General features: G+C 54.7%; 2 protein-coding genes across 3 annotated transcripts; both read right to left on the bottom strand.

Annotated features, from left to right (window-relative positions):
* Positions 1 to 4,966: 4,966 nt before the first annotated feature.
* Positions 4,967 to 15,104, bottom strand: AMER1 (APC membrane recruitment protein 1). 2 transcript variants are annotated; one of them, XR_005830982.1, is made up of 3 exons: positions 15,057 to 15,104; positions 6,927 to 13,277; positions 4,967 to 6,858 (listed from the first exon to the last, which is right to left on the bottom strand). XR_005830982.1 is itself a non-coding variant. In XM_040614580.1 (2 exons), the coding sequence occupies exon 2, from the start codon at positions 13,181 to 13,183 to the stop codon at positions 9,857 to 9,859; it is 3,327 nt and encodes a 1,108-aa protein (XP_040470514.1). In that variant the 5' UTR covers positions 13,184 to 13,277; positions 15,057 to 15,104; the 3' UTR covers positions 4,967 to 9,856. The 2 variants fall into 2 exon arrangements, 1 of the variants encoding a protein (XP_040470514.1); XM_040614580.1 differs by having other exon boundaries at positions 4,967 to 13,277.
* A 2,395-nt stretch (positions 15,105 to 17,499) lies between these two features.
* Positions 17,500 to 19,565, bottom strand: ASB12 (ankyrin repeat and SOCS box containing 12). Its single transcript, XM_040614794.1, has 2 exons — positions 18,776 to 19,565; positions 17,500 to 17,633 (listed from the first exon to the last, which is right to left on the bottom strand). The coding sequence occupies exons 1-2, from the start codon at positions 19,563 to 19,565 to the stop codon at positions 17,500 to 17,502; spliced, it is 924 nt and encodes a 307-aa protein (XP_040470728.1).
* Positions 19,566 to 26,456: the final 6,891 nt, after the last annotated feature.

The following is a 26,456-nucleotide window of genomic DNA, read 5'->3' as shown; positions in this document are numbered from 1 at the left end:
CGGGGGAGGCACAAAGGTTTTGCCTGCCTGAAATATTTCCTCCCATGATACTAATCACATTAAGTAGGTCCTGCCAAAGCCGAGGCTCCCTCCTCTGCCTGACCCCATCAGCTTTGCCTTTGAAAAGGGATTTACTTAGCCAGTGCTTGTCTGTGCTTTCACACCCCTGAGAGCAGAGAGTTCTGCTTAAAGCAAGGATTTAGAGAGATAAAGATGAAATTAAATACACAGCAAGGCTTGCCAGACTGGGTTGCGCAGTAGAAGCAGAGTCAAGAGTGCTTCACAGCCACAAACCCCAGACAACTGCCTTGATTAATGGGCTGGCCGCTAATTATCACACCCAGCTTAAGAAACAGGCCAGGCTGTGCTTTGCCTGGCAGCCTGGTCCTAGTCGGGATATATCAGCAGGATCCAGGGATGCCAGACCCCGGGGAGATCCTCGGTGTTGTCATATCCCCCCAGGTCCCCCCAGCACCCACCTTACTGCTGAGCTGCATCCACGAGCTCGAAGCCCTGGAGCCCCACAGCTGCCCCACCTATCCCACCCCCTCCCCTGCCAAGGCAAAGTTTACAGTCTTGTTCATTGGTTTCAATTAGTCTCCTCAGCTGAGACTACATTAGAGCCACATCCAGCCCCAGAATGACCCCTTTTGCCCCAGCTCCACATATTCCTTCATGGAGCGATGTCGTTGTGTCAGAGCCTTTTGAATTACTTTGGAGAAAAAAGAAAGAAAAAAAAAAAAACAACCAAAGAAACTTCAAAGTGTGAAACACATTTGCATGATGACAAACAACTGACTTCCAGTGTGTTTTTCCAGTAGGGCCTTGTCTGTAGTGAACGAGCAGATTTGTATTTACTAGTAGGCAATTAAAGCTGAAGGTTTTAAAGCAACCCCGGGTGTGATGGGCCATCCCAAGCGCCGATCACATCATCATCAGCAATGCTCCACTACCACAGTCAAACACTTCTCCTGCCACATGTGCAGCGGGAAAGAGGCAGGAGAAGGAGAAAATAGCGCAGGGAGAAGGTGAAATCTGTCTCCTGCAGCATCCCTCTGCCAATCTGCCCCTGTGGCTTCTAACATCCCGCTGGTACCCAGCCACCTGCATCCATCGCTCTGCCAGCGAGCTGGTACTCGCTGCAGGTGAAGCCAAGGGGAATACGCTCCAGGCACCGCTGACAGGATGGTATGAAACACCCGCAGCCGCGAGCACTGCCAGCGGTCCCCCAGCTAACGCCGGTGCGGGCTGGGCACCCCAGCCAGCGCAGCAGGCTTTGCCATTGCCCGCCAGAGAAAATGCCGTTGCAGCTTTAGCAGTCTTAGACCTCAAAAATGGGATCTGGAAAGGCAACCCGAGTGCTTGGGGGAATGTATTTTAAGCTGAAAAGCGTGTAGGATGCGGGAAGAATGCTTGGAATAACAGCCTGGAGGGCTGCGAAGGGGTGGGACAGGATCACAAGTCCAGAGGGAGGGTATGAAGACTGCGATGAGATTTGAGCTCGTGACCTCCAGGAACCCTCCAGCAGCGCACAGCCCTCACCCCTGCCCGTCCTTTTAACAGTTTTTTTTTTCCTTTCTGGATGAGGTTTCCATCCTCGGCAGGGGAGAGACCTTGGCAGCGCTGACCCAGCTCCATGTTTCATTTTTCCCAGCTGATTACCTTCCAGACCTCTGCCCATGTTTAAAATGAAGGAAAATAATTACAGCTCATCAATCAGTGGCATTTGGCACCTGCCCTCTGCCCTTTCCCTGCCTGGGTACTTCTTTTTCCTCCCTAAATTCAATTAGGGATGATCAGGAGCTTCTCCCCCTGAAGAAGCGCTGGGCCAGTGGCCTCGTCCCTCTCTGCTTGTCAGAGGTGGCCTCAGCTGCTGCCTTTGTTCCTTGCCATCACCACAATGGGGAGGTCACACGAGCACATGGTCCCGTGGGATGGCTGTCGGGGACAGAGCAGGGAGGGAGCTGCCCAACCCCCTGGCTCAAACCCCCCTTTGCCTTCTCCCCGAGCTCTTGCTTTGGGCAAAACCTACCAGAGCTGTGACTAACATCAGCCTGGTGACACAGTCAAACCTCCTCCCTGGAGCAAGGCAACCCAAAGGCCCTTGTTTAAACCCAGAGGGAAAGTCACTGCCTCAACCCGGTGCACCGTGGCTTCGGGCGCTGCTGGAGGCTGCACCCGGCTCCATCCAGCCCTTCCCTGCTCCCCAGTATTCCCAGCTGAAATGCAGCAGCAAATAATCCAGGGGTGCAGGCTGTGGTCCCCCTCTGCCCGCTGATCTCTGTGGCAGACCCCAGCATCTCGTCCAACTGCAGCAGCAAACAGCCCTCGAGCGCATATTTCCCTCTCTCCACCAGGCTTGGGGAAAAGAAGCTTCAAGACAAAACATATTAATTTGGCTGAAACACCCTTGGCTGCGGCCTGGGTGCAGCATAGGGGCACTCACAGACCAGGGGGGACCCAACCGTGGGGTGGCCCTGAACCGTCTCTGCTGTGCCCAAAGGGAGAAGACATTTGCACTCACCTCTTGAGAAAGCTCTTCAGATACCTGCGCTCCAGCTACCTCCTCGCAAGCCTCTCCACCACCTTTTCTTTCTTACAATAAAAAGTGGGGGTTATCACCTGCCATCGCACCACTGGTTCCCAGCTGCATCCTTGGAGGCATCGAGCGTCAATGGGTGACCCGTGCAAAGTTGTGCAAGGTCTGCTGGTGAAGTGCTTTGAAGCTTTCCGTCGGCTACAAGCATCTGCAGCCAGGCGAGACAGCCGATGGTGGCCCTGCTGAGCCTGGCACGGACGGGGCGGTTTCCCTGATAGCTGACGCTCAGCCGCGTCCGGTGGTCCAGGAGCAAAATCAGCAGCCACCATACTGCCTGTTTGTACCTAAAAGTGAAACACTGAGGAATTAGGGCATGGAACAGGGAAGTCCTCTGAGGCGCAACATTGGGGAAGGCGTGGGCAGCAGAGGGGGAGCTTTGAGTGGAGCGCTGTAAGTCAGAGTTTTCAGAGAGGACGCTCCCAGCTAAGGATGCTTGGAGCAGCAACAGGGCAGCACAAAGAGCAGAAGAGGCGATACACAGCCCTGGCTGCTCGCAGACCCCGAGCCCCGTGGCAGAGGATGGCCCTTCCCTCCAGCGTGGTGGCTGGCCAGGAATCTCCAAGGGATGGAGTCAGGAGGGACAGAGCCCTCCCCAGGGCCCCCGCCTTGCAGCCAGGGTTCCTCTGTGGCCACTCCAGACTCAATGTAGCAGCTCATCAGGCACTACAGATAATTACAGCTTTTTATAAACTCATTTTTTTACCCGAGGAAGGGAGGGGGAGCAGGACTCTTCTCCTGGGCCTTTCCGTGCACTTTGAAGCCTTGGGAGGTACCCGAGGAGCACGTAAAGCAGCACCCAAGCTACTGCTGGGATCGAGAGGGAGCTCTGGTGGTGCTCAGGGCAGGCTGGGTGGGAACGATGGTCCTGGAACCTGCAGCACCAACCCTTTGGAGATACCCACCATCACCGCCACGGCAGCGCTGCAGCAGGACCCCATGGCAAACGCATGGCCAGTGGGGAAGGTGCCATCGCAAACACAAACATCTGGCCGGGGCGAGAGCCCCTCTCCCCCAGCTGCCTCATTTAAGCTGCTCTGAAGGCAGCTGAGCCTCAAGCCAGCGTCTCGCACCACTGCCAGCCCCTCACCTGGCCTCTGGTCTGCACCTCGTCCTTTGCTGATTTTCAGCGAAGCCAGTTTGCGGTGCGCTGTGTCTGCCGCGAGCCCTCCGCTGCCCCGGTACCAGCGGGAGAGGTCCCGGACCCCCGCACAAATGGGGTGACACGGGGTGACAGCCGCATCGCTCTCAGGTTATCATTCCTACCCGCTCAGAGCGATCACTGGGCTCAGGGAGTTTTAACACATCTTATTTCTGTTTTCCTTCTGAAATCCAGCAAGGAAACCACCCAGGCCAGACACTGAAGAGCAGGAGAAGCAGAGTAACGCAGGAGCGTGAGTTTCTTTCAAGCAGCCGCTGGAGTGCAGGGAAGAGCAGGTGCCTCGGCCACCTCCATGTCCTGCCCCATCCCTCACTGCCACACGCTTCCTCGCCCCCGCTGCACACCCCCGAGCACCTCACCACCCAAAGCGATGCTGGAGAGGCTGTTAATTAAAACCGATCGGAGGGATCAGCTATTTATCAGTTATCAGCCAGGGCAGGCGCAGCTCCCAGCAGCACCCATGAGCATATGCCTCCCCCCAGGGCTGTGCCCAAAGCCTGGGGACAGCGGGTCACAGGGCTGCAGCAGACACAGCTTATAGACCAGGAAACTAGTGCTACTAAATAATAATGCTGACAAACTCCCTTAGAAATGCTTATTGCACAATAAAAAAAAAAAACCAAATTAAAACCATCCCTTCTGTTCCATACCAAGGCACCTACCCGTGAGGCCAGCTGGGTAGCATGGGGCAGGGCAGGGGGGGGCGAAGCTGCCGCTGCTTTTCCTGCTCCCATGGATGCCACTGGAATTTCCCCATCACAATAAATTTTGCTGGAAAGGAAGGAGCCCGTGTGCCAGCTCACCTGCAGCCACTGGCACCTTGCGAGGATGGACCCCACCAGTGATATTTCTCTAACCTGGAGCCAGGTGATCTCTGCTCCCCGTCACCCACGTCAGCCCTGGCTGCCACTGACTCCAGCAACAGCAGAGGATGAGGAACAATGATGGGAAATTTGACCCTGGGGACTGGTGCCTTAAATGATGGTATTTTGCAGTGTTCATTTAATGGCACAGCGCTTGGCCGAGGAGCGTGTTACGGACCAGCGGTGTGCTGTGCTCTGTACAGCATCTCTTCTATTGCCTTCTCCCACTGAAAAAGCCACTTCACTTGCAAATAATCAAGAGACAGGAGAGGAGGGAAAAGGAAAAGATTAAATCAAGCATAAAATAAGCAAGGGAAAAAAACAAACCACAAGTGAAATCCAATGTTCTCTAAAAATCTGGTTTATTCCTTAGAGTTCAGTGAAAGGAACATTCATTTTAAAACACAATCAATACATTAAAAAGTTTAAAGGACTAATAGCAATGAGACCAGAAAGAAAACAAAAAAAAAAAACAACCCCAAAATTCAGATAAGTCAGTCACCTGGGAGGAGCCGCTTCTGCTCCCAGGGCGCCTGCAGACCAGCTCTGCAGCCACCCGCAGCACGAGGCAGCGGGGACGCACGGGCTGACCTGGGACAAGGGCTAATTTTTTTTTTCTTTAGAACCAAGAGGGTTTTTTTTAATTTACCACTTCACCCAAGCGTAGCTTCTAGGATGATTCAATACCAGCAAGAAGAGCAGGTAGCCCCAGCTGGAGAGGAGGGAGCTGCAAAATTAAGAGGTGGAGGGAATGTGAAATGCAGCGCCGGGTCCGAGCACCCCAGGAATGTTTGCTGAGCCACCTGCCCCTCCAGTCCCCATGCTGGGAACGGGGCCAAACCCATCTGAGAAAAAAATTTTAAAATTGCCATTAGGTGAAGAGCTATTTAATTAAAAGACATAAAAATCTATGCACAGCCAAATGGCTCAGCAGCAATTGCCATCTCTGCTGGCACTGGCGGGCGGAGAGAGAAGGTGAAAAAGTTGGCTTTTGGCTGTAATCTTTTAGCTTTTCAGCATTTAATTTTCTTCTTGCATGTCACTGTTTGACATTGTTCTTGTCTGCTCAATTAATCACCCTGCCCTTCTGCAGAGAAGTTATTTCAGCCCTTACACCCCGCGCAGGGTTGCAAACTCTGCAGGGACACAACTCCTACAGAGTCACACAAACAAAGCAGCATATTCATTCAACTCAATAAAAAACAAAAGCAAGAAGAGCCACATTAACTAGTGTTGGGTCTTAGCTTACCAGAAGCTCTCCTTGCCTTTTTGATCCCAAAATTCAAGGCAGTATTATTCCAGGAAGATGCTTGACCGATGCTGGCAATGCAGGCGGCACAGGGCTTGAGCTCCCCTGGCTCCAGCCTGGCGTGGCAGGAGAGGAGGAGAAGGTGGAACACCCCGTTAATCCCGTATGGACCCCAGGATTATTTAAAGAGCAATCCTCACACACGGAGAAGGCGATGCTGCCTGCGCCAGGGCAAAAACTGAGCTCCCAACCCGGCCAGGGAGCACCAAGGGGAGAGGAAACCTGTGCATCACCATGCACCAACCAACAGCATCTCCTGTCTGGGGATTAAAGAAAAGCCCCAGTTTTGGATAAAATAATTTAAGCAACCAGAAGGAAAAGCCGCAACTGAAATTTGCGGTTTTCTGGTTTAAAGATGGTCAGCAATACCTTCGGGGGGGAAAAAAATAAATCACAAAGTCCACAAATTCAGATTAGAAACAATGCTTAAAAAAAGAAAGAACAGTTGACTAGTGTGACAAAGCAGGATTAACACAAAGACATCTCAGCAGTGTGTGAAAGCGAGAGTGTGTGTATTGGTAACGGACCGGCTGCTGGGTTTGGGAGCTGGCCCTGGACACGCAGCAGAACAGCACGTTACAGGAGGGTATGAGGAGCGAGGTGGTTTCCTTGCATTGCACGGGCAGTGGCAGCAGCAGCAGCAAGAATTGCCTTTTCTCCATCGGAACGGTAAACCACACCACTTTGAAAGACAACGCACACGAGTAAAATAAGAGTCCATAAAATTTCCCCATGAATATAAAATGCAAAACTATACAAAAATAGATAAAATCGACCATTTTCTTATGTGTATAAAAACAAACAAACAAAAAAAAAACCAACCCCAAAGTCCCCAAAATGCAATACAGAATTACTTGGTAGACTGACCCGAACGGCAGTGGTTTCCTCACAAGTTAACAGCCGTAATTCATCACTTTCAAGGCAAGACCTTCCCTGGAAGGGACATCCTCGGGCAAGTTCCTCAAGGGAAGGTCTGTCTTAATATTTTGGCAAGACAATCTGCTATTCCTGACTTCTATGACTTATTTCTGTTTCGGAAGCCCTTTTTTATAAAAAGCCTCAATTAGCACTCTCAAATTTGAGTTCCTTGGGTAAGGCAGTATTTGACTAACAGCTTGATCCAGATCAAGGCCAGAAGATCTGGTCCTATTTATCCCGGGACAGACAGGTACTTTAGGAAGAGCAGTACGTCAGGCAGTGAAATCCAATCTGCCTGTGGCAGCAACAATTGACGGGCTGAGTTAGCATATTGAAAAATCTTATTTCTTTGGGTTAATGGAGCAGAATACGCCAATAATCCAGCAAATTAGCTCCAAAAATGCTTTTAGAAAATTCATTTTAAATCAATAGATATTTGCTTCAATTAGTTCACATTGAGTTAAGAGGAGAAACCTTTGGTATAAAGTCAGATTATCAAGTCCTGGCTGTATTGCTTTCACTCATTTGAGTCTAGAACTAAGCCCTTCCCTTACGTACCTACAACCGAAAGAATTATTCCTAGAGACATGCATCTGCAACTGAACATTCATTTTAGCACCGAGACACTTTCATACCTCACCAAGACTTTGGCCAAGGCTGCACCATGTCTAAACAAAACGCTACGCAAAACCCCCTTAACCCTCAAGATGCCTTTGGTGACACGCTAAAATAAAATAGTAATTAAAAAAACAGCAAGGGGCTGCTGCTCAGGCCAAGCAATTACTATGCGTGCCTGTCCGCGTGACGCCGCCAGCAGTATTTGCTCGTGGTTTTCATTCCGTGAGTGGCGGTGAGATGTGCAGTGCCGAGACCAGCCCTGTCCTTACTGCGAGCAAGAGGGGAGCCTGTTCCAATTAGACAATATTCATTAGCAGATGGTCACGTGCTGTGCTAACGAGAGACTGCACTCACAACCCTGAGGCGAGGGGACCTGCCACCGGCCAGCCGACCGCGTTCTCCTCTTCAGGTGAGGGATGCGGAGCGGGAGCGGCATCAAGACCCGGGTTTGTTCCACGAAAACCCCACAGAGAGACAGGAGAAAAGAAACGTGGCACAGCAGGTTCCTGCGGCAACGCCCTGCAGCAGGACTGGTAGGAAAATACTGAAAACTTAAGGTTTAAGCCCATGGATACACAGATGGGTCTACTCCAGCCTCAGCAGGCTGGTCAGGAAAGACGACACATACGTGAGTCAAACCACAGGCAAGCAAAGCTTTGCCCTTCCCCGCTCCTTCACAGATGTACAAGGACAGAGCAGTAAGGAATTTCACTGCAAAAAGAAATACCAGGACCTCATTTTGCTTGGGAGGCGGAAATAAAAAGACCCCGACCCATCTCCTTGTGCCCGTAAACACAGCGATGCCAGGGAGCTGCTGACATTTCCAACCAGAGCCATGTCCGTACGGGGCTGCGGGCAGAGAGAGCAGCAGGGGGTTACCGGCCGCGGGCAGGAGCCTGCGGGAAAAGTGAGTTGGGGTGGCTCTGCCCAGCCCTTCACCCTGCACTTTGCTCCGGAGAGGGGAGGGAACTCTGGTGAAATTTCCAGTTCATGAATATTTTTTTTTTAATGCTACAAACTCTGTTGCAAAGAAAAGCAGAAAACAGGCAACTGGGGCTGGGAACAAAAATAATCATTGGTAACTGAATTAAAATCAGAATACAGAGCCTGGACAGAAGGAGGGAGAAGCTTTGTAGGCCATGGACAGGGAGGTTTGGTTTAGGGACAAGCATGTCTGAGGTCACAGAGGACACGAGGACCAACAGCCTGGAGGAGACGTTTCCAAAAGCTTGCTCGTACAACCTCCTCAAAGTTTGCCCCCACAGCTCACAACCCTCCTCCACACTCCTTCAAAGATGAAAAAGAAACACAAAACCTGCAGCAAACTCCAGCTTTTTTGTTCCCTCCAGTTAGGAGGAAGAAGTTGTGAAGCCCAATTTAGGCTGCGTTACATCCTGTATCCCATTGAACAGAATACTTTCCTCCTATGAGTTTATGCAAAGAAAACAACTGTAAAATATTTCTTTTAAAAAACAAACAACCCACTAAACTTCCTTTTGAAGAAAGCAACAGCATCTGCAACTTCACAGCTACAGGCACAACGCCAATTTAGCTTATTTCAAAGACCTTGTCCCTGTGGTCGTGGGCCAGGAGAGGCGAGGAGCGTGGGACAAAACACGGGAAAGGCTTTAACGGAGAATTACGCACTGTGAAGACAGACCATGACAAAGAAGGGACGGACACTTTGTTCTTAAAAGGGACACCATTGACAGCACATCTCTCCAAGCACAGTATCTTTGAGCAAATTAAAACTAGACCTGGAAAACATTACCAGCACGCACACAAAAGCTCCTGCTTTCCTTTGGGGCAAGGGGAAAAAAAAATAAAAATAAAAACATTACTGCAAAGCCCTCTTTCAGCTGACTCGCCTCCCATCCTCGCTCTGGAAATAACTGGTATCCTTCCTCTCAGCCTCCCCAAATCAAGACTGAGATGGAAGACATTCAAAGAGAGTCTGAACCAAAACATTTCACCAAGAAGAGGAAGAAGAAACCCAATTTCTCTCAAAAGTTTCCCCAAGACTTGCTCTATCAGCTCCAATCCTGCAGAAAACCCCCAAACCCGCCGTGCTAGCGATGGTTCCATTCCCAGCTCTTATTTTAGCAGCAACGTGAGTGCACGCTGGTGGCTGCTACTGCATTTGGCGTTCAGGAGCGTGGCGGCTCGCGCCGGAAAACAAGAAAGTGCCTCAGTGTTAACGTACGAATCCCGGAGGCGGCTCCGAACCCCACCAGAGCATCACAGCAGCAAGACCACGTACCACGGCTGTGGGAGAGGAGTGCATCTGATCAGCCCAGGTCTAAATTATAAAGTCACTCTCACAAATTGCTCGCTAACATTTTCCTCCCTCCCTGCCCTTCACAACCCTTTTCACACCCTCCCCGGCGCAGCTATTCGGCTTCAGCAACATTCACGGCAGCGCTCCGGCAGCCGGCTGGCAGTGTGTGGCTGGGGGCAGCTCTGCCTTTCAGGGGCTCTCCGCAGTGCTCGGGGCTGCTTACGGCATCGGTGGCACTGCTGGGATGCTGAGGCATGCCCTGGGCGATGCCAACGGGTTTGCACTTGACGCGTTTCTCTGGGGAGCAAGAGAAACTAAAGCCTGGGGGCAGCTCAGGCTCTGTCTCCCCCAGGGGTAACAGGCAGGCCAGCTTTTTGGTGGTGACTTCTCCACGGTACCTGTAGGAACCAGCCACCTCCCGGGACCACCTGGCATCGGTCTGCAGAGGTAAATTGGAGGGCCTGAGCGGGAGCCTGTTCAGCTCTGGCTCTTGAGGCCACCTGTCCATTGTCTCTCCAGTGATGCTCTGGGAAAGAGGCAGGAAAGGGGACACGGTGCCCAACTGCTCTGACGGCTCCCAGTTACTCTCCACGGCAGCGGCTGGAGTGAAACCCCAGTGCTTCATCCCCCCGGCAGCCGCGTCAGTGTCATGTTGGAGGTGTTGCAAGCCTGGCCAGCTCAAGCCACCATCAGCAGCTGCCAGCTCACCCTCCTCCTTGCTCCTGCTCCTCCTCGCTCCACCCGAGTCCTTTTTGCCACCCTCCCGCTTTGACCAGAGCCGGCTCAGCTGGGGGCCGCTCTTGGCAACCTGTGAGTCAGCAAGCTCAAACTCCAGGCTCTCCGTGTCAAGCGACCGGCTCCTCCGGTCGACAGAGAGCGGTGCTGGCATGGAGGGGCTCAGCCCATGGAGGCGCAGGTGGCGGGGCAGGCTGGCGACACCCCAGTTGCAGCTCTGGAAGGAGCCCAGGGTGTACCCTGGGGACATTCTCTCGTCACATTCAGCCAACGACTCTTTCTGTCCATAGCCATCATCAAAGGCCTCGGCAATGTCCTCACCAGCGTTCATCTCGGGGTGCTGTTCACACTCCCCTTCTCCTTCCTGCTCCACATCGACAACGTCGAAGGTGACCATGGTGGGGAGGGCAGGGAGGTTCTGGGTGAAGGAAGAGCCGGAGGCAGAGCTCCCCAGACTTTCAGAGAGGCTGGAGAAGAGGGTCCCACTGCTGGCAAACTCCACTAGCGCTTGTGAGAAGCTCACAGTGTGCTCAGGCTCGTGTTCGCTGCCCACCTGGGGCTTGTCAGAGGTGGTCTCTGCTCCAGGGCCATGCTCCTGCTCTGGGAGTCTGTAGCTGGGGAACGTCCCTGCTTTGGCTGGGGCCATGCCACCGTGGACGGAGCCCCCAAACAACCCACATTCGGGGTCCGAATCAAACCCCAGGTTGTTCTTCGTGAGCTGAATAAGGCAACTTCCTTGGGCTTTTTGGCTGTTGTAACAGTTTTCTGGACACAGAGTCCCTGGAAAATCCCTCCACTCTGGATTTTCAGCTCTAGCCACCAAAACCCCACCATTCACACCCTTGTTTGAGGTGTGCGAGGCCACCTGCTCACTACCAAGGCCACTCTGATTGTTGCCAACTGAGCTGGCTGCTCTAGTTTTACATTCAACGCATTGCTTCTCCCGGGGACACTTCTCCTTGCTGGTAATATCAAGTCGTTTCAAGACAGGCTCCCCCTGCAGCTCCCAGTACAGCAGCTCCTTCTGAATGGCTGCTAGTCGCTCTTCTTCCGTTTCCATCACCCCTCTTTTCTGATCCATCATCTGGACCAGGCTCTTCTCAGCGGGGAGGCAGAAGTCCAAGAAGTAGCTGAAGATCCCCGGGCGTGAGACTTTGCTCTCGAACAGAGATTCCTCCCCGTGAGAGGGACTCATTAGTGCGTCAAACTCATAAAGTGCATCACCGCTGTAACTATCTCTGGGAAGACGGTCCTTCTTCATCTCACCAAGCCCATCTCCGGCTTCATCCTCTGGCCCCGGGGTGGTGGAGTCGTAATAACCCTCGTCACTATTAGGGGCGGACTCTTGCTGATCACTCTGCGGCGTCAGAAGGTCAACACCATCCATCGCATCCCCCATGTAGGGGTGGGCTTCCGCCTCGTGCGAGGCATGTGTCTCCAAACTGCTGCTCGACACCTGAGCTCCGTAGCTCCTGTCCCCTGCCACGTTGCTGTTCCACATCTGGTGGAGGTACTCCTCCGACTCCTCAGGTATAGCCATCTCCTCCCCACCACCCTGGTAGGTGACCAGGCAGGAGCTCCGTTTAACGGCATCTCTGCTGCGCTCCACAGAGATGGTGCTCTCAGCAATGTCAGGCTCAGCAATGTCATCACCACACCCCGTCAGGGAATCAAAGCTCTTCAGGGATGTGACGTCTCCCAAGATGAGATTTAGCAGGTCCCCAGAGTGTAGGCAGGGAGGGTCGTTGTCCATGAAGTCTGGATGAAAAGCCAGCAGCAGATTGCTGTGGTCAAACTCTGCGCAGGCAACAGTGTCAGCCTCTGATTTCGTATCCAGAACATCCCTCTTCCCCGACATCACCACCATGTCGCCCTCAGAGCTGCCTTCATCAGCTGCGAGACAGCCAGGCTCAGCAGCCTCACCACAGTTGGCAGCTGTGCCCACCAAGCAGTCATCCTCCGAGCTGCCCAGGCAGCCCGCGGCAAGAGGGACAGGTCCTAGTCCCCCTTCCTCCGCAGCCCCTTGGCTCTCCACTCCCACATCAGGAGCTTTGCTGGCTTCCTCTGTGTCCCTGGTCCACTCGGAGAGCTCCGCTTTCTCACATTCAGCAACCTTGCTCTTCCGGTGACGCCGGATGCTGTTAAAAAACCCTTTCAGGCCTTTTTTGGGTCTGGGAAAGGAGGACTTATCTCCGTTGGGCTTTTTCTCACATCCCTCAATACTCCCAGGTGGAGAGCTGTCCTGCTGGCCAAAATCAAACTTGGTGCTGGCGTCTATGGCCAAGTGAGCACTTTGGGAACTTGGCAAAGGGCAAGGATGCAAGTCCCTGCTGCCCTCCAAAGGGCTCTCCAGCTGCGCCCCACTGCCCTTGTCATACGCAGCACCACTGAGCCCGTCGTGGGTCTTACACTTACTGAGGCCCTTTTTAGAGGCTACCTTCCCCTGGCCTTTGTTTCTGCCTCCAAAGAAACTGGGCAACGTACAGATGCTCCTCTTCCCTCCAAACAGTTTGAAAGCCGTTTTCTTCAGCTTGCCAGGGGGTGGCTGAGGCTGCTGCAGCTCCCCAGCTGCGACGGAGGCATTCCCCTGCTCGGGCAGCCCGTCCCCGTTCTCCGCCTGCTGCTGGTTGCTTCCCTCCCGCTGCCCGCAGACCACCGACTGTGATCTGGTCCAGGCAGGCTCCTCCGTGCAGCCCGTTTCCATGGCCACTGGTCACTTCAGGTGCATCCAGCTGGAAACAATGATTTTGGTAGCAAAGTCCTCTTCTGGGCGCAGAGATTGAAGCATCGCAGCTGATCTAAAGCAAAGAGAAAGGGGAGAGAAGTGAGGAGACAGCAGCAGACGGTGCAAAGCCAGAGGCAGAGGTGTCACGAGACGAAGAGCTTCGTCACCAGCTGGAACTGGAGCTGCAAGAGTCTCCAACAGCTGCTCAGCTCCCTCCACTCAAAGCTGGGCACAAAAACATCACAATGTTGAAATTTGAAAGTTTGCAAGTACAGGAAAACCAGGTGTCTCCATTCAGCTGCCATCTCTGTTCTCCTGCCCAAACCCTGAGCCACCCTTCACTCCATCTCCTTCAGCTGCCCAGCCTTTTTTGCCACTGGGCCAGTCAGGTTCGGTCACCAGCCGTTTTTGAGCAGGGAGACACAGGCTGCTCCAGCGAGCAGGGACCAACACCTGCCAAACCCCACTTCCAGCTCTCCCAGACCTCAGGCCAAGATACAGGGAGCATTGTCACACAGAGCTGGACCAGGACGTGGCCCATACCCTGAGCATGTGTCCAGAAAGAAAGCTGTTTACTAGATTATTTATTTTTTTTAGAAGATTTCAATTGTTTTTGGAAATTACCTGTCCAGCGAGAAAGAATTGCATTAAAAATACCCACTATGAACCACCTTGAGCAGATTATCTCAAAAGCAGAAAGGTAGGTTTTAAATTTGATCTGGATTGATGTCAGCAACAGCAGAACTAAAATAATAATGTTTCTTTCACAGAGATGAGGTTGAGGAAAGCAAATGCAATAAAAATCGTAATGCGCTGCCAAGCCATAATGCCCAGGGCTTAGCTCTTGCTACGGCGAGGCTTTCCATAGCATTTAGCCAGGGATCCTAAATAAAAATACACCCAAACGATGGCCTCTGGCTCCTGCAGGCCGACAGCAAACCTAACATTTAAGATTTTATTTCTTTTTCTCCCCTCAAACCTGGGGAACATGGCAGCGCTGCTTAGCCTTTACAATTAATGGTAACCCCCAGCGTCCACCCGCCCCACTCAGGTCAGCAGCTGGCTGGCAGCCCCCGCCCTCGGCCACCAACATCCCCCTCAGAACACCCAGCCCCCCCCTCCCCAGGCACCCTGCCCCCCCCCCCCCCCCGCCGGACTCCTCCCGGCCTGGCCGAGGCCCGGAGCCCCCCGCGGTGCTGGCTGGGTGACACGCGTGTCCCTGCGCGCAGGGCGCCCTGGAGGGGGAGGGGGCCGAACCGAGGCAGAAGCGAGATTTAAAAAATTCAATTTGAAAATTATTTGGCCACGGCTCCGCTGGCACCAGCGGCCGCCGCCACGGCCAGGCAGCACCTATCTATGGGCGTGCGAAACGTAAAGGCACCGGCTGCGAACACCCTCAAAACGGATTTCGAAAAATAGGGGAGGGGGGTGTAAAAACAAAAAGCCAGCACAGAGCGAGGAAAGCTGGCGGGTCCCCTCGCCCAGCCGGGCTGGGCCTGCCGAGGCAGCGGGGACAGTACCCGCCCCGGGGACGGGCGAGGGGCGAGAAGGGCTGCGGCCCGGCCCCTCCGTCCACCCCCGGCCCGGCCTGGTGGCAGCGCGGCCCGAGCCCCCGGCCCTGCCCCGGCTCCCCGGCCCCGCCCGGCCCCGGCGCTGCCGCTCAGCTCGCCGGGCCCGCGGGAGGCGGGAAGGCGCGGCCGCCCCGGGCGGCGAGGAGGGGAGGGGAGGCCGGGCCGGGCGGGAGGCCCCGGCCCGCAGGAGGAGCCGCGGGGAAGCGCCCGGCGGGCACAGGGGTGGCCCGCGCCCACCCGCGGGGAAGCGGCGGCCCGGCCCGGCCCCCCCCTGCACTTACCGGGCGCCCGGGGGCGGAGCGGGGCGGCGGGGCCAGCCCGGGCCGCCGGCGAGTGGCCCCGGGTCAGCGGGTCCGGCCGGCGCGGCCGCGAGGGGCGGGGCCTGCGTGACGCAGGGGGCGGGGCCGCGGGGCTGGAGGGGGTGGGGGCCGCGAGGCGGGGCCGCCGGCGCGGGGCCACGGGTGACAGCGGGACACGCGGGTGGCAGCGCGTGCGGTGCGGGGGGGCGGGGCCGTGGCGCGGGGCCGCCTCGCCGCGGGTGGCCGTGACGGTGGGTGACGCGGGGGGCGGGGGGCGCTGCCGTGACGCGGGCGCCCCCGCGTGACAGCGCGTGTGTGCCGGGCGGGGAGCCGGGACAGGGCCCCGCGTGCGCTGCGACACGCCACGGGGGTGGCACCATCGCGGTGTGTTACCCTCACACCTACCCACCCACCGCCGCATCCCCCGCTCCTGCCACCCTGGCACTCCCAGTACTTCCCCCCCCCCCGCCGCTGACACCCCACCACCCCCCAGGCTCACCCCCACCCACCGCTGCACCCCCAGCTCACACTCCCCCCAGCTCACCTACCCCCCCCCATGCATGGCTGACACCCACCCACCGCCACACCCCCCACTCACACCCACCCTGGCACAGCCCCAGCCCCCACCCACCCACTGCACTCCCAGTTCCCCCCCCCCAGCTGACACCCACCCATCTCCAGCTCACCCCCATGCACTCACCCCCGGCTCACCCCCACCCACTGCTGTGCCCACAGCTCACACCCACCCACCCACTCACAGCTGACACCCACCCACCACCGCACCCGCAGTTCCTGCCACCCACTGCACACCCAGTGTCCCCCCCCAGCTCACCCCCACCCACAGCCGCACCCCCAGCTCACACCCACCCACCCACCCCCAGCTTGCACCCACCCACTGATCCCCACCCTCCGGCTGACACCCACCCACGCACCCCCAGCTCCCACCCCCGACCCTGGAGGCCCCCCATCCCCATGCACCAGGCCGGGGGCTGCGGGTGCAGCAGGGACCCCAGCAGCAGCCCCCACCCCCTGGGAGCAGGGCGTGTGCGGCCCCCCTGGAACGGAGCTTCCCCCATGCTGGAACCTTCCAGCTCCTGCTGGGGTCACCCATGCTCCCGCTGGTCCCTCAGGCCACCACCAGCCCCCCGGAGCAGTGGCCACTGCAGGGGCAGGGGGAGGGAAGACCCCCCCAGCTCCCCACGGTCCATGCCCGGCGCTTTGCCCGGCCCTAACGCCCCCCCGGGGAGATGCCCCACCGCCTAATTAATAGACATTGATGAACAGGTTCCATAACGAGCCCATAAATAACGTGACGCACGCCTGTGCGCCGTGGGGTGCGACCTTGGAGCCCCCCTGCCCCCACGTGGCTTGCGGTGCCACTGGGGCTGGGGGGCTGCATCCTGCTGCATCCCCACAGCAGTGCGGAGCCTGCAGCTCACACCGTGGCAGCTGCCAGCACTGGGGGGGGGCGACCCCCAGCCTCCGAGCCTCTGGGGGGGGTTGTCCCTGTCACCATCCCCATCCCTGTCCCTGTCCCCTGGGTGCCCAGCACCAGGCCCAGCCCCCAACCCCACCCCCACCCGCGGCCATGGCGCTTCCCTGCAGCCCCTCAGCGGGCCAGTGCTGCCGGGCCCCGAGGGTGTTTCACCAAACGGGCCACCAGAGTTTAATAAGAATATAGTAATGACACTTTTAATTAAAAAAAAACACCACAACCAAAGAAAACCCAGGCAGAAAAGACCCTCGGCCATCACACAAAGCACTTTTGGGGCGAGGGGGCAGAGCTGGGGCAGGGGGTCGGGGTCGGGGACCCCCGGTGCTGCCCCGGGAATGCTGGCTTCACGCCCTGGATGGTGACGCTGTGGCGGTGGCACACGGCCAGGTCCAGGCTCCTGCCACCAGCCCTGGGCTACTGGCCCGAGGGGGTCTGGTGGGAGCCCTCAGGGGAAGGGGGCTCAGCGCAGCCCAGGCCGCACTGTGGGGGCAGCAGCTGGCACGAGGCCTGGTGGCCCCCCCTGCTCCTTCCCACCCCACCCCCCAGGCGGGCAGGGGGTAAAGCAGCCTCCGCTCCTCACCCTCCGCACCTTTTCCCAGCCCCTTCCCCAACAGCATCAACCCGCAGTGAAAATCCCTCGGCAAAGGGGGGTTCCAGCCAAACCCACCCAAAGCAGACCCTGCCCCACCGCCGGGCCACCGGGCAGGAGCTGAGGGGTCTCTCCTGTTTCCCCGTCCCCACACTTCCGCACTGGCACTGCTGTTTTGGAGACACCGAGCGAGCGAGGAATACTTTCCGACCGCAAACTCATGGCAGTTCCACAGCGCACGGGCGTCGGAGCAGCTTTGTGGGTGCTTGGCCCGGTGGGGGCAGGTGTCCCTCGGGGGCAGGTGTCCTTTGGGGGCCAGGCGTCCCTTGGGGGGCCACGTGTCACGGCTGGTAGCGGAGGTAGTTGGCCAGCACCGTGGGGATGTCCAGCTCGCTGAGCGCATGCAGGCGGCCAGCCCGCTGCAGGAGGCGTCTCGTCACCAGCCTGGACTGAGACATCAAGGACTTGGGATGAGCTGCGTCAGGAGAAGGAGGAAAAACGGGGTGGTTACCCTCAAGGCAGGCAGCGCCGCTCCCCCTCCAGCCCGGGACATGGGCAGACCAAAGCCAATGCCGTGCTGGGGCTGGTTCTGCTGCGTGCTCAGCCACGAGCTTTGCAGCATGCGTATCACGGGAGCTGGGTGTATGGAGGTGAAATCTTCCACCACCATGGGGAAAGAAGCTTTTCGGACATAGGGAGTACAGAAGAGCCACAGCTGCGCAGCAGGAAGGAGAGGAATGGCGATGAGCAGCTTTTAACCTGACAGATCAAGTGGACAAACTTTTTTCTGCTCTATTAAGTAGAAAAAACAGGCTGCCGGAGCCCCTGTGTGCTCCAAACCAGCACCGGCCGCAGTGAGGACCTGCATCAAAAGCAGCTTCTCTAGCAAACGTCTAGAAATACTCATGAAAAGCAGATGCCGCGGTGAGTGAGAGAGGGCCGATACCCACATCAGCGTATGTGGTGGCTGCACCGAGTCACAGCCCAAACCCCGAACAAGATCACCTGCCTCCAGCTGCAGCCGGCAGAGGAAACTGGGGGTATTTGGTGGGTGTACCCTGAAAACGAGCCCTCCCATGACACCCTCCCCAAGATCCCAGCAAATTGTTTTAGGAGTTTCCTGCGGTGCCCATCAGATTTAACCACCAGTGGGGGACCTGTTCTCCACAAGCCTGCAATGTCCTCTGCTCTGTGTGGTGTCGGAGGTGGGTTTTCTGGCCTGGATGCAGCAATCACAGGAGGAAGGAAGACCCCCCAGCTCCCCATGGTCCATGCCCGGCACTTTGCCTGGCCCATTCGAAGCCCTAATGCCCCTCTGGGGAGATGCCCCACCGCCTAATTAATAGACACTGATGAATAGATTCCATAACGAGCCCATAAATAACGTGACATAAATAATGTAAGGGTGCAGAGTGAAGCAGTGCACTCAACTCCATAGTTTAAGGCTGGAGAGACCCACGCGGTCAGGTGATGCTGCAAAGGGAGCTGGGGCTCGCAGGAAAGCCAGAGTAGGGCTGTTGGGAAGCAGAGAGAAAGGGAAGAGGGATCTGAAACAGCTCACACCCAAACGAGCATAATCAGGATCGTTCCAGCCCCAGGGCCACGCGCACAGATTACCTCTTGCCTGCAGCAGCAGCTCCAGCCCCTTGCTGCGGGGTGCCGTCTCCTCTGCCCTGACGTTGGGCAAGTAGACGTTGGCTCCAAAGTCAATGAGCAGCTCGATGAACTCACTCCTGCAGCCGTGCCTCAGGCAGGTTTCCAGCAGAGTCTTGGGCTCCTTGATCTGGGCAATCACACTCTCCTCGGTGCAGTTATAGTTGGGATCGGCACCGTAAAGCAACAGCATCTTAAAGCACTCAAGATGCCTGTACACAGCGGCAAGGTAGAGGGGACCGGAGCAAGTCACCGAGTTGGCAGCCCACACGGGCAGCCTCGCATGAACGTTGGCTTCTGCGCCATGGTCCAGGAGCTGCTGCAGGATGTCCACATTGCCGTCCCTCGCGGCAATGAGCAGCGGCGAGCAGTTGTTGTAGATGCTGCCGATGGGGCTGGCCCCTGCATCCAGGAGGACCTTCACGCATTCCCGGTGGCCGTTGCTGACCGCCATGAAGAGCGGGGTTTGAGCCTTGACGTCCAGGCTGTCCACCTCCGCCCCATGGGCCAAGAGGACCTTCACGCTCCTGACGCAGCCCCAGGTGGCGGCCAGGCGCAGCGGGGTGCTGGGCACCCCCCAGCCGCTCCGGCGGTTGATGACCCTCTTGTACCTGTCCTGGGACAAGAGCTTGTCTAGGGTTTGGTAATTGTCCTCGGACACTGCTCGGTTCAGCTCCTCGCTTTCTCCATTGTCATCTTCATCTTCTCTGGGCTGGAGCATGGAGAACATTTTAGTGATATCCATTAAGCTCATGTTTTCTGGCCTGTCTCCCATGTACCACTGTCATCATAAAAGGTAAAATGATCTATGGGACAACAAAAACAGCACCACCTTGGGTTAGGACCAGCCCCCCGGCACCGACACCATCTTTTTATATATTTTTTAATATATATATACACAACTTAAGGTAGATTCTCAAAAAAAAAAAAAAAAAAAAAGACAACATTGGATTATGCTGCTGCTGACAGGCCTCACCCAGCCACCCACAGGGAACCCACCTGTGAAGGGCTCAGCCGGGGCAGAGGCCATTGCTGTGGCAGGTACGTGGGCCACCTCCCTTTAAACACTGCGATCTAGAACACGTCGAGGTAACTGAATCTGGTGTTGGAGTTCGAATGCTGCACGAGGACCTCACAGGCTTTTACTCTCTGGTTTTAAATGATTTGATGCTGTACTGCCAGGCCCTGAGGCGGTGAGGGGGATGGGAGCGCTCATGGGGCACTCGCACCTCAAGCTCAGGAAGGCTCCTGGGTGGCCACAGGCTCCTGTAAGGATCCCGCCGGTGGGTGAAGCCATCTGTTTTGCCAAAACCCTCAGAAATCACCTCATCCAGCTGGCGTCGGTGGGAGCAGCAGAGTGAAGAGCACATCGGAAAACAGCAGGAATCAGCTCTGCTTCCCGTCGGCCGAGGCCTTGCTGGAAGCCTCGCTGGCACCTGCACTTCCCCGTAGTTTGGGACCCACGAAAAAGAGTTTTGATTTAGAAGCCAGCAGCACTGCAAAGTGTTTACACCCTGCCACTCTTTAAAGGGATTGGATTTCAAAATAGGAGACAAAGTGAGCATGAAGATGGACAGTTTGATTAAGGACTTTCAGCATTGCCCTTCCCGAAACGCCGCTGGCCCTGGCGTTCAGCAACCCCTCTCCCTGCCCAGGCGAGCCCAGGGAGCACGGCAGCCAAGGCTGGAGCTTCTATAGCGGGGGGTACAGGGTGGTGGGAGGAAGGCGAGGGGATGCTGGGAGGATCAAAGCGGAGCCAGGACTGAGCCACAACATGTTTCCCAGGTGCTGGGTGCAGGATCTGGCCTCACTGCACCGTGCAGCAGCAAGGAAGAGGAATGCGATGCCCCGGCCGGCACCTGAGCAGCTGGGAAACGCTGCCCGCCAGGAAGAGCAGAGGAATTTCTCGTCATATCGCTGCCCTGTACATCTTGGATTTCCTCGGGGAGAGGTGGCAGTGGCAGAGCTGGGTCTCCCAGGTGGCTCATCTGATTGAGGATGATCCCAAGGACCGAGGGAGCCTTGGAAGAGGCAAGGAGCTGCACTGAGTAATTAGCCTCCTTCTGCAAATGAGCCTGACAGTAACGAGGCAGTCACGGGAGGCTCGTCCCACATCTGCTGGCGGTGGCAAGGCGTGCGAGCCAGAGGAATCCCCCAGGCAAGGCCACCTTCGTGTCTTGGTTAAATAGAGCAAGTCTGATGGCAGCAGCAGCAGCGGCACAGCTCTGCTGCCTTCCACCTCTTCCACCAACCCAGGCAACTTGTACAGAAACGAGTGAAATTATAACGCTACTGCTAGTCATTAGACACGCTGATAATGTGTTCCAGAGCTTGGAAACCCACCACCACATGGCTAATGGGGTGGGGAGGGTTATTGCCGATTCAATTAAAAAAGAAGGGTCACTTGTTTTCCCAAGGGAAACAGTCTGGAAAAGTAAAACACTAGCTGGAACATTTCCTGAAGATACAAGGAAGTGTCTCCACAGGGGTGTTGCTGGGACAGTGTAAGCATTCACATGGAGAACTCACAGAGGTTCCTCAACCAGAAGAACCCAAACCAGAGCTGTCACCTCCTGAGCTGGCGGAAGCTGTCCACACATCCGCAGACCCCCAGAAAAAAAGGTTTTGGCTGGAGCTAAAGGTGACAGAGCATTCGCTCAGGCTTTTACAGCTGGTTACCAAGTTACCTTCAATTGCCCGATGCTGCCTTACCTTTGGGAGTCAGGTGATGCTCACAGCCAGGGCGGGCGAGGCAGCGGTGGTCCCATGGCAAGTTGTCCCTCGGTTTAAATAAAGAAAAAAGAGAGAGAGAAGGAGAGAGGTTCTTGCTGTGTCAGGGATGGATGTCCGATCTGTGTGACCGGAACGACACAGGCTGTGAAGCTCACAGCTGAAATGCCACCGAGAGGAGGTGGGCCAGGGCGCTGGGGCTAATTTTAGCCCCTCAGGGGTTTTATCTTACCACTTCCATTCTTGGAAAGTTCCCTCTGGGTAAATATAGAGAGGGCAGCGAGGTGGGGGGAGGCTGGGACAGGTGCTGGAGGCTGCTCGACCCATCCAAGCAGACACAAAGCATTTGCTTCACCGTTTCCTTGCAGAAATCGCAGGACACCGGGCAGTTCGGAGCCCCCTGCCAGGGCAGAGCGCATTCCCCGCCACAGCACCAGCCTCTGCCTTATCCTGGTTGCTGCCAATCACCCCAATGGGATCCCTCTTAACCCCTCTCCCAACCGCCTTTTCCAATTTCAGAGCAACACGAGTGACCATTTGTAACATCCAGGATCGTTTATGAACACAGGAAGGGCAAAGGGCGCCAAGGAGGGTCCAGGTTTCTCGCCTGAGCTGCTCCGTAGGCTTCCCTCCCTGCTCACCTGCTACAACTGATGGCTGCTTCGGCTTCAAAACATGAAGCAGCACGTAGCAAGGCAGGAAAACTTTACAGGGGCAAAGAAAACAAGCAGAGAGCAGCGTTTGGGCTGTCTTATCACAAGCTGTCAGCTGCTAAGTGCAAGCGTATTTTATCCAGTTCCCTTTAAACCTTTTCCAAACCTTTCAGCGGTGGAGCAGGAGCGGTCTGACAGTTTGACACTGACAGGCATTATCAGTGGTACTAGATAATGAGAGGGGAACCAAATTATCCGGCAGAAAAATCTCCACTGCTGCAAGAAGTAAGATCAGGGGGCTCTGCAAAACACTGATCTGTCTCCACCATCACCACCACACTCACAGCTTGTAGTCACACTGTGGAAAGCATGGTGAGCAGGAAAATGCTCGATATTGATAAGCATATTGATATGACTTTTGGCTTCCTTTTGGCTCATAGTTTCACTCTCTCAAATTTCACTCAAAAATAGATTGTTACTTCACAAGGGTCGGTTTCCCAAAGTCAACACTATGAATGGAATTATTGAGTAGGAGAAATGGAAGAAACATGGGAGCAAAAGCCTGAGTTCAGGGTTTAAGCATCAAGAAGCTGCAACCGCAGCGGGGAGGCTTCAGTCAGAAGAGCCAAGCCTCCTGGAAACCCCTTCAACAAAACGTAGAAATAATAGCAGCAATTAAAAAGACAGCGTGTTATAAAGGGAAAAAAGGGGATACAGACAACAAAATGAATACATGTTAGAAAATACGAAATGTAGGGAACTGTGAGGGAACTTAGAGATGAAAGGAAAATCCTTGAATGGAAAATGTGATGATAAACTGCATATTCCTTTGTTGTTGCAGCTGCTATTTAGTTGTTAACCAAGAAATCTTAGAAACAAGACCGGGTAAGGAACAGAGATTATATTGAATACTAATGAAGCAACAGCTACAAAGTCCTCACTGTAAATCTGCCCTGAGCTGGAGGAACGCAAACTGACGCTGTGCTCCCATAACAGCCAAAGACAACTGTTGCATGGCATCCATCCTGCACGAACATCGAAATCAGCATTTTCAGATAAACCCTGACTGGGAGCCCAGGGAGAGGTGACTGATAAATCTGACCCATCTCAGATAAGCTTCCCAACGCTTCCAGCACCGGGGAAGGCTGAGGGGTCAGGAGGAGCCTTCACCTGCTGCCTGAGGCTGCCCCGAGCTGTGGGCTGCCCGGCACGTGCTTCAGGCAAAGCAGCTCCTTTATCAGCTCTCTATTAATTGGGGAAGAATTAAAGGGCAGAAGCATATTTAATGCCAGTCAAGGTTTTCTGGGAAGGCAAATCCTGTCCAACAAAGTTGTTTCCATTAAAAAGATTATAGCTATTAACACAGCTGAGAAGAGGTAATGAGCTTTCTGATTTAACGCTGCTAAGCATTCTGATTTAAAACTTTAGTGCTAAACAGTACCAAATAAATCATGTTGCAGGGATTAAGGATTTACTAACAGCCTTCAAGGCTGGAAACGCAGTTACGGTGCGGCGCTGCTCCTGACTCCTGCCTTGGAACTGTGGGTCACTGCCAAAGCGCTGCAAAGCCTTCCAGCTCAGCAGCTTCCTCATGCCCATCGGGACACCTGCTCGCAGCTTGCCTGCTCCTACACCTGCCCGTTCTGCTGGCCACCCGCCGGCCACCCAGCCTGGGGACAGCTCTGGCAGCAGCATCGTTCAGGCATAAACCACGAGAGGACACTGACCCCACAGACCCTGCGCGCACTGTGCACCCGCACAGCAACAGCTCCCAGGGCCCCTTCTTAGCCACTTCGCAATTCCATGGGTGCCTGAACACACAAAATACATAGATATGAAGGAGGAATCCAGCAACTGTTTCTTCTCCATGAGCTGTAATTCCTTGAGGAATTTCGGCAGCATCAGAGCCTCAGAAGCTGGGCAGCATTGCAAGGCAGCTCCTGCTGCCGCTGCCTTCCAGGAGCCCCTGTCCTTTTAGGTCCGAGGATGCGCTGGAGCCAGCAGCTGCAAACCAATGTGAGAAGATGATCATTAAGGACCTGAGATACGACCCCAGACTCAGCACGTGCCTGCTCTTCATCACATAAGTTATCTGCATGCCACTGATCATTCACGTAAATTTGCCTGTTTGCCCTGGTGTGCTTTTCTAAACATGCTCCAGAGCTGGCAACACTTAGATTATTTTTGGAAGAACTAGGGGGTCTTCTCTGCTTTTATTCTACAACGCTAAAACATGCTGGCTCTCGTTTCAAAGCATTGGGTGTGGGGAATAAGGCTCTAACAGTCAGCTCTGAGCCATGCCACCCACAAAAGCATCTTTGCCCTGAGATCACAAACCATCTATTCGATATGTAAAGGGTTTTTTTATTATTATTCAAAATATCAGGCAATAAGAGCAGACATGGGAGAACTCTCTGCTCTTAAAGGATTCTCCAGCAGCGGTAGGACTGCAGCCACCACCTTTTGGAACCAGAATTTCTGATCGTGTGAGTTGCCAGTTACCCCAAACACCTTCTCATGCCACAGACGCTGGATCACTGCAGAACAAAAATCGTTGCTTTCAAAGCATTACTGGCCACTTGAAAAATAAACCAACCAAAAAAACCAGGCAAAGGGAAGTACCGAGTTCTGAACGGCTGTATGAAGGGGTGTAGGAATAGGATAAAACACAAGAATTGGGCCAGGTTCCCGTGAAACAGCAAGCGGTCTCCTCGTATCTCTGTCCTTTCCCTGGTGTCCCCTTTGCCAGGTGGGATTTGTCAAAGTCTCTGTGACGTTGAAGTCCCTTTAAGCGCCTCACCAGGCAGGGGCTGCCCTTCGCCACTGTACAAAACCTGGAGCACCTGCAGAACACTCAAATTCCGGGGTCCCGGCCACCCCAGCCCTCAGCCGCAGCTCTGCGTGACTCCGGCGCTCAGCCTGCAGAGCATCGGCCAGGAGCAGCGCCCGCAGCTTCTGCAGGTCCCTGCACCGGGGGATGCAAGAGGGCTTGTGCGTATGTGTTTTATTGATTCTCACTCACGCAGGACTTCCTTGCTTCTCTCCCGCAGGTGAGCAGGCTCCAAGACCTGTTCTTTGTTAAGACAGAGAGGGAAAAACACAGATTCAGTAAGTAGCATTCACTTCTCCCAGAAGTACTGCAATGGAGCTGTGGGAAACTGCTCCGGGCGGACCTGCGGAGGGGTTATTGCTCGAGGCTGCTGGGGTTTGTGTTGCTCCCCATCCCCTCTGCTCCCCGCAAGGAAAACACGGATCACAGGAGAGCACTTGAATCTACAAGCTGATCGCACACAGGAGAAATTACTATTAACACACCTTCTGCTTACCGTTACAGAAACGTTATTCAGGACAAAACATCACCTTAATTTTTAAACTTTATTTTATCGAACGTTGGAGGATTGGCAGCAGCCCCACACACCCACTGATGGGTGCAGCCCCATGCCAAGGACTGACTGCACGTTCCTGCTCAGCAGCACGTGGCTATGGCAAAGTTTCAGCCCCATTCCCACACCACACCGGCTGCCACAAGTCCTTGCCCGTGTAAACAGATCAAAAAAATGCTCTTTCTGCTGCTACTCTGGGTTGGCTTTTTTTTTTCCCCTTTTAAAAAGTCATCAATCCAAAAAATCCGCAGTCTACTTTCAGTACCAGAGGAGTTATATCCATTTTACATATACGGATGAAGCCTTAACACCAATAATATCTCTAGCAAATCATCACTCCCATCGTTAACTGCTGGGTAACCAAACCAAATTAAACTTGAGTACAAGGTTACACTGCGACCAAAAAAAAAAAAAAAAAAAAAAGAAGAAGAAAGACAATCTAGTATTTTTGCTCTGCTGCACAGAATGCACTGATGCAGAATGAAAATGAATCACCATTTCAAGGTATCCTTGGCCCAGATGAACCCAAAGCTCAACAAGCAAGCAGAGGAACTTAACTGCTTTTTCCACCTGGGCTTACAACAGCAGACTTGACCTTAAAACAGTGATTTTTCAGTATATCCAATTAACTTTACTGATCAGTATTTTTACTCGGCATAAGGGATTTCCTGAGAGCTGTTAAAAACCTAACTCTTCAGCAAAGCTCCTATGAGACTCTAATTGGACCCTGCCCACTCAAAGCTAAAGTTAGCAGCAAGAGGGAAGTTTTAAATCTTCCTCAGCAAAGGTGCTGTCAAACAGACAACAAGTTTTCCCCAAACACAGATTACAGCTTTATTAATTCTAGTCAGCATTAACACTAATAATCTAATTAAACGC

This window comes from Falco naumanni, chromosome 14 (genome assembly GCF_017639655.2).
Source record: "Falco naumanni isolate bFalNau1 chromosome 14, bFalNau1.pat, whole genome shotgun sequence".
Classification (NCBI taxonomy): Eukaryota; Metazoa; Chordata; class Aves; order Falconiformes; family Falconidae; genus Falco; species Falco naumanni.
This window is presented reverse-complemented; position numbering and strand designations above follow the sequence as displayed.